The 7692-nt window shown below is 45.5% G+C and overlaps 1 protein-coding gene across 4 annotated transcripts in view; it reads right to left on the bottom strand.

Annotated features, from left to right (window-relative positions):
• Positions 1-570: 570 nt before the first annotated feature.
• KATNAL1 (katanin catalytic subunit A1 like 1) overlaps positions 571-7692 on the bottom strand; it is a 40018-nt gene continuing 32896 nt past the window's right edge. For all 4 annotated transcript variants that reach the window (XM_050708379.1, XM_035542521.2, XM_035542522.2 and 1 more), the window contains 2 exons: positions 5654-5780; positions 571-4205 (listed from right to left, as the gene is read on the bottom strand). In XM_050708379.1, the coding sequence (XP_050564336.1) occupies positions 4007-4205; positions 5654-5780 (326 nt within the window). In that variant the 3' untranslated portion in view covers positions 571-4006. The remainder of the gene's footprint in view (positions 4206-5653; positions 5781-7692) is intronic.

Genomic DNA, 7692 nt, shown 5'->3' with positions numbered 1-7692 from the left:
AGATTTGACCTCTCCCCAAGTCCCTTGATCAGCAATTTCCCCTGCTCACTCTTTCATGTCGGAGGCATTATGAAACGCTGGAAACTACACATGCTTCCATGAGGAAGTTAGCGAGAAAATTCAAATAATCGACTCGGCCCCAAGAGATGTGGGGTCTCTTTCCAGCTCTGAAAGCTCTTTCCTAATAGGAGTTTGGCTTTTGAAAGCCTTCTGGTGAGCGAGCAGCTGATGATAGTTTCTCTAGAGCCTGGTTAGACGTTCAGCCCAGGGGCGAGCCATAAAAAAAAACCTGCCCAGCTCTGTGAGGTCTGAATCAGGTGCTAACACTGAACATCTGCTGGGGCCTCTGCTCTCCTCTCCCCCCTCCTTCCACGTGCTGGACGCTGGAACATTTACCATTTTATAGCCCGGGGCAATGAAAGGCCAATTTAAGAGGGAAAGCATTGCTGACAGTGTTATCCAAAAAAGACCAGGCTCTGCTGTAACTGCTCTCCGCCCAGGACTTCGGTGAATCCAACACCACTGGGACACGCTGAAAAAATCCGCCTTTGGAAACAGTCAGAGACAGGCAGACTCTCCACGTACATTTATTACTTCATACAACCAAACTGCTCGCTGTACAGAAATTAACAGTGCCGCCCAAGCGGGCATTTCACAGACGTTTTGAAGGAGACGCATAAACACAGCTTTAAAACGTGTTTTTATGTAAGGTAAAGTCCAAGCCACCGAAGCACCACGCGCCACACCGTGTGCGTATAGCCACGTACACACATCCACGCGTGTGCGTATGCAGCTCCACACACCAACAGGCTGAAGAAACGGTTGCAGCAGGCTGTGATATGCTAGCAAGTTGCTCTCTGATGAATCAAACGGCCCTAAGTAAGGGTTTCCCCCAGAGGGATGGGTGTTGGACTCATGTAGGGTCTTGCCTTGCTACCGCCGTTGGCCCGGCCTTCCTTCCCTGTTCCTCCTTGCTCCCTTTTTGAGACAATAACCCAGCCTCTAAAGGTGGGTGCACCAGTGAGACTTGGTGGAGATGTAAGGGTCAGCATACACGGTCTGACACCTACGCTGCGGTCTCGGCAAGGCAGGGGTGGTCTCTGTCTGATCAGCGCCTGATCTAGAGGAGCTCAACTCACGGGTGCAATGCTTGGGCACAGCCGTCGTATGGGTAAAGAGCTATGGCCTGGAAACTCTCCTTTCTGCAGAAGTATAAGATGAATGGGCCTGTACAGAAAAGAAAAACACATTTGGAGTAGAAATCAGGACCTTTCGAGAAAGACTGCAGCACCTGAACAATTGCCACTAGAGGGAACGTCCAGCGTAATGGATTTTGGTTACCATGCAAGAGGACAGTTTAACACCTTAGGGTAGGAGGTTCACCAAACACCCAAGGAAGGACATTTTTGCTAAACGTTGTGCTTTCAGCAGCAGCAAGGGCCCTGCTGCTTGCAACATGAAGCTGAGAAAAGGGGTAGCTACACCTTGCTAAGCAAAACACTGCTGAATCCAGCACTGCTCCCGGGCAGCCGAACGGTGTGGGTTATTGGCATTCACGTCTCTTCCCTTCTAGGGCTTGCCTGTGCAGAATAAGCTCCTCGGGCAGCAGTGGTCTGAGACTAGCGAGAGCCTCTGAAGTGCTAATCTGGCACCGGCCACAGAAGAGTCATAGCTTTACCCATTTCTACTGCAGTAAAAGAAAAAAAAAAAAAAAAAAAAAGAAAGCAAAGCAAAACAGCCGCAGCACACAGCTTTCAGGAGGAAGAACTGACAGACTGTGGCAAGGCTTTCAAAGCTTTCTCTCTGTAAAGATCCAGTTACTCCCTGGGAGGAACAGACTGGCACTGGGAGGAATTTATCCTAAAATTATAGAGTCGACACGGCTCTGTGCTTGCTCATCTTCCAGTGCAGAGAGAGCTGCTCCTTCCAGAGCCTGTGAAGCCCAAGGGCTGTTGGTGCAAAGTGGGCAGCCAGGAGGAAAGGGGAGCTTTAATTCTGCCCGGAGGTGAAGAGGGAAAAGCCGATGTTCTCCCTGCACTGACCTCCCTGGCCAAGAGGGTAACTCCAAGATGCGCTGTCCTTGGGCAGACGTGAACAGCAGCTGTGTCTCAGCCAGCCCGGGGACCACAGAAGGTGGATTTCTGCAGTGCCACGTGGAAACGTGCCTCCAAAGCCCCAGCTGACTTTTACGTCAAATGGAAGATTGACAAACTCCAAGGCGTTTCCCCATGGAAATTAGTGGGGCCCTTGAAAATGACAGGATCAGCCTGAGGTGTAGTCTTTACACAGAAAGGAAGAGAGAAGGAACGCTGGCAGACAAACGGAGATGGTAACACGACCACAAATGTTGCTCACGCAATCAGATAGATGCTGCAGAGTTGTCAAGCACGTATCCTGACAGTCCCTGCTACTGAACAGGAGGCGTGCTCAACAACCATTTGCCTTGGTGGTTCGCGTGTCATGCCCTGAGAGACCACTGTGCTGGATTACGGACATTATTTGCAACTTCCAGAACTAGCAAAAAGGAGCAATAAGGACATACTTCCATCCAAGAGGAGGTGAGCAACTGTGAATGCTTGGCCTAATTAAGAGATCCATGTCTTACTCCAGCTCCCCACATCTGGCAATGCCACCTGACGTCTCAGCAGAAAGCCAGAGCGCACAGTAACCCCCTGAACTGCACAGCAACTCAGATCCAACACAGTACTTGGCATCCAGCTCACAAAATCACCACGAATTTCAGAGCTTGCGTATTCCTCTGTAAATTTGACCTATCCTTCTCATTCCTTCCATGGGAAACCTTCACGTGTCAGACTCGCAGCCCAGGTCTGTGAAAAGCGTGACAATTATGCTCCAGAGAGGACTTCTCATGCTAGGGTTTGTAACCCAACCCTTCTCATCCTTGCACTTGGGAAGGGAAGAAACAGATAAGAACATAAATGAGATTGTACAGGTTATTTTCTCCCTAAATCAATTGCATTTATACATTTGTAAGAAATCTTCATAAAAAAAAAAACATTAACAGTTTAACAGTTCTGCAGTGTAAACAAGTGCAAATTCCATCGCCTAGTAAAGCTAGGAAAGGGTTCAGGCCTAACTGGAAGAACTGGAAGTCCACAGTCATGTATTTTTAGGACAGCCTTGATATTAGTGTCTTTACTGTATTAAAGTCCTACTTAAATAACAACAATAACAATAATAATAATATCTAGAAAGCAAAGTACAGGATTCTACATAAGCATAAAAGTGCACGATATAACTTAAGCCAAAGTGCCTACTGGTCAAACAGGTACAAGTTATGTTCAGAGATCAAGTATGGGCTGAAAGCAGCCAAGGCCCTTTCCTTTTCCTCTCATTTCCACCAGGAGAAGTCAAAAAAGTAACATCAGTCCAGTCTGAAGTCACATCGGTGCCAAACGGGTGTACGAGAGAGGCGAGCCCCCGTCTTGATGGCAAACCGATCCTCGTTTCCTCTGCGTAAATGCCAATTAATCCACAGGCTTTGCTCTGGAAATCTGTGCGGAGAACAGCAGCAAGGAACAGCAGCTTCGATGCCACGTCCAGGGGAGGCAGAGTCGGCGGCTCAACAGAAACGTAGCACTTCGAGCAGGGGGTGCAGCGAGCCCTTGTTAGCTCCTCTGGAGTCACGTCCCCCAGCTGATTTACTGATTCTAGCCATGAAAGATGACTATTAGAAGGTAAACAACACTGCTCGTCATTGGGAAAACGAAAAGGTTATTCTCAGAAGTATTTTTTTCCCTTCCTGTTTGTCTGATTTTACTATTTCAGACATAAAATATATATATTTTTTACAGTATCAGCTCGTTATTGTGTTCGCTCCCTTTAAAGGCAAATGGAGTTTAAAAGATCTTGTCACCAGAAGGGGGGCAGCACGGGAGGGGAGGCAGACCTTTTATTAAACCTTTAAAAAAAGATTTCTAACTCATTTTGCAAGTGAAAACAACAAAAGCCATAAAACTCTAGCAACGGAGAGCTGTCGGTGAGATTAAGCAGATCCAAACTCCGCCATCCATTTTTCATACTTCTCCAGGTCCGCAGCAGAAACAGATTTGGAGATTTTCTTCAGAGCCAGCTCAAAGTCCCCCTTGGTAACCGGCATCTGAAGTTCCTCTTTAGAAAGAGCCCGAATCTCTTCTGGAGTTAAGCCGTTAATACGCCGTCTCATTGCCATTAGAGAGGCATCCCTGGAAATACAGGACAAGGTATGGGAGCTAATTGCTAGCAGCACGTGCCGCAAGCCTATGAATTTTGATTGTGCTCTCTTGCTAGCAACCACTGGCAGGAACACTTAAGAGAGCATTTATTTACCACGGAAGATGCAGTTCGCGTCTTTGTTAGCATCCGCGTTCCCGGATCCCGACATCAATCCAACATAAAGAACGCACTGGCACCAAAACCCATTTAAGCATATGGCAAATGCGCAGAGCTAATTAAAACTATAAAACTGAAAGCCTTTTACAATGATTCATAGAGACGAGATTCTACATCTTCAGCGCAGGGAAGGGCACGGTGGGAGAGGAACTGCACCCAAGGAGATCTATTTATCTTTTTCTTTTTCAAAAGCACTCTGGATCTTGCAGACCCCTCTTTAAGATTTTCCCCTTCTCCCCACCATGCAGCCCCAAAGGACAGCCAGCGAGCGTCGTGCTAACGCCACGTGGCCCTGCAGGGCTGAGGCCATCGGTGCCCGTGGCTTCTCGTGCTCTACCTGCTCCTCCACTCCTCCCGGCTCTGACGCTTACTAGCGTGGCCAACTGACACGGAGAACACTGCTCATTTCTCACGCCACGGCCCACCTGCAGCTTGAAATTACCTTTTCTCTTTCCCCAGTTTTTTTCCCAGCAGGGGATAACACAGGCCTCGGGGAGAACAGGTAATTTAACTATTGCACTGTGTGACACACACCGAGTTTCCAAAACCACGGAGTCATTTCACAGTTTCAGCAAAGAAGCAAGGGAAAAAAAATAATCCCAAGCCGTGTTCCTGAAGGATCGGTTTCTCTTGGCAGGGACCCTATCTCTGTAAGGGACGGACAGCTCCTACTGGTAAGTTTAACCAAATACCTGTCCTCCCAGAAAAGCCTCATTTGTCAAAAATTGACACAAGTTGTGCAAACGGGATGGAAATGAATTCAATGCTAATGGTATACGCTATCTGTTATACCCTTGCACTTATAAAACTCCAGCAGAAATCGAGACACTGCTGTGCTGGGGCTGTCCAAACATACACCACTGGGAAGCCCCAAAGAAGGCAAAAAATTCAAGGAAAAATTCTTTTCCATTGCACAATTACAAAATTCTAGCTCTTAAACTCACAGGATTTAAGAAAAGAATCCAACCCAGTTTTGCACTGCATTAATAAACACCAGTAAATGCAGACAAGGGTAACACAAGATTTGCTCAATTTTTTTCCTCTTCAGATCTAAGCAAACTTGATTGCATCTCATGCAAAACACCACGGTTTTTAGAGTGCTCCACATGACAGCAATGCACACTTTCAGTAAATAGATTTGGGCCCCAAAAGTAGTCACTGTTAGCTCGGCTTCAGCTGTTGTGGGTATTGCCTTTTATCACATAATGCAAATGACGACTTGCCAGGCAATTTTGTTTGCAAATTAAGGGGAAGGAGATACCTGCAAACATTAGTGATGTCAGCACCAGAATAACCTTCAATCTTCTCAGCAATTTCTTCGAGGCTGATATCAGGATCCAGTTCTACTTCCCGAAGATTAATCTTAAGCAGATCTGCTCTGCCTTTTGCTACAACATAAAAAAATATTTGTTTGAAGCCTTGCAAGAGTAACATTAAAAAAAAAAAAAAAAGAAGATACGAGCACAACTTAGATTTTTCATACAAACAAAAGGCTTTAATATAAGGAAAGGAAAAGGACAGAACAAATCATAAATCTTAGCAAAGTGCGCAATCAAATACATCAGAGTATATGTTTTAAAATTGGATATTAAAACAGCATACTCTAGAGACGTTTTCCAAAGACATACATCATTAAAAATGCCTGTTATGTCTCAGGTGACAAAGCATTTGGTGACATGCTACCCAAAGGCACTAAAGTACAAGGCTACAAACGTCTGCTGCTTCTCACATCCCTTTGGATTCACTCTCTCCTCGAGTGTTTGATTGCATATTAGTCACACAGTTTCATTAAAAACACAACGAGGATTCTATTAACAGAGCTTTAAACAACACCAAAGCCCTAACAATAGGCTGAACTTTAAGCATGTGTTTAAGCACTTTACCCAGTTGGGACCCAAGAAAGCTGCTGAAGCCTGATAGAAAACAGATACATTAAGAGGGTAAATACATTAACGTATTTACAATCCAAACGTCCTGGCATCCCACTTTCAGACCTGGGTGCAGCGTACATACAGTGATAACCAGCTGTGTAAATGAGTACTTACGCAGCCAATTAACCATTTTGCTTGTGGAGAGCACACAGGCATGTGTGCATTTGGGTACATATGCTAAAGAGCCCAGGCTTCTAACAGGGAATTCGCACTTGACAGCTTGGGCCTCGGTGTTTCTCTGCATAATGGTGGTAAAGGAGGGACAAATGCTTTCCTAGCTTTCGCTGTGCGGAAACACAAAGCAGCTCAGCATCTTCATATCCACAGTGACCACTTTTTATGACTTTGAAATGAGGACAGCCATGGCAGAGGAAGTAGCACTAGGAAAAGCTAAAAGTCTGAAGGAAATATCCACACGTTTTTATTCACTGATGCCACAAATTAAAATAAATAAATAAATAAAAGCAGAGGGGAATCAGAAAGCTCATCCAAGGCTGCTGGCTTGGAGTGCTTTGCAGAACTGTCAAGAATACAGGCAGGTATCAATCAGACAGCTGGCACTGGATATAAAATGGGGATTTACTATTTACAGAGCGCAGTGTACACACGGCGTGCCTGCAGAGAGCTTCTTGGATCAGAGAATATTCTTCTAATTTTTCTACCGGGATGAGCAAGCCCCTACAGTATTCCAAAAATGAAACACTGTAGAATATATACTTGTGTCAAATTGTACAATATAGAAGCGTATATATGACGTATCTCTCTTTTTTTTTTTCAATTAAATTGCCTGACCACATCGAATGCCACAAGGCAGTTATAAATGCATCATTTAGACTTGCACAGAACAGCTCAACTTTCTTATACACAGAATAAACACGACAGCACAGAAGACTGGAAATAAAACAGGAGCCCATCTTGTATGTTGTCCAGGGTGTAATCTACTGTGTCAAAAAACAATCTTGTTTAATTAGAAACAAGAGCAGGAGCTGATAGGATTTTAAACTAATTGGTCATAAAGACAGGCATCCCGTTAGTAGCTGTTGCTGCCTGTAACCTGCACAGACAAGCTGTAGACTTATTAAGTGTCCTTATACCTGCTAAACTCAATCACAATTGCTGTCACCACACACACAGCATCTTGTTATCTTGAGTGCTCATGCAGGGAGACGAGGCGCCCGCTGCACCGCGCAGAAACAAAGCTATGCAAACTTCAAGCGAGAGGGATCTCAAAATTAATAGGACAGCTGAATGACAGCTAGAAAAGACAAGACAAGCTGAGCCGTCTCGGGGCAGGAAAGCAATCAGCCCGCTGCATTCGGAGTGACTCGAAGCCTAGTCGTAAGGCAAGCAAGTGGTGATTTACAATGAA

Source organism: Cygnus atratus, chromosome 1 (assembly GCF_013377495.2).
Source record: "Cygnus atratus isolate AKBS03 ecotype Queensland, Australia chromosome 1, CAtr_DNAZoo_HiC_assembly, whole genome shotgun sequence".
Lineage (NCBI taxonomy): Eukaryota > Metazoa > Chordata > Aves > Anseriformes > Anatidae > Cygnus > Cygnus atratus.
The sequence above is the reverse complement of the archived record's forward strand: the minus strand, read 5'-3'. Positions and strand labels throughout refer to the sequence as shown.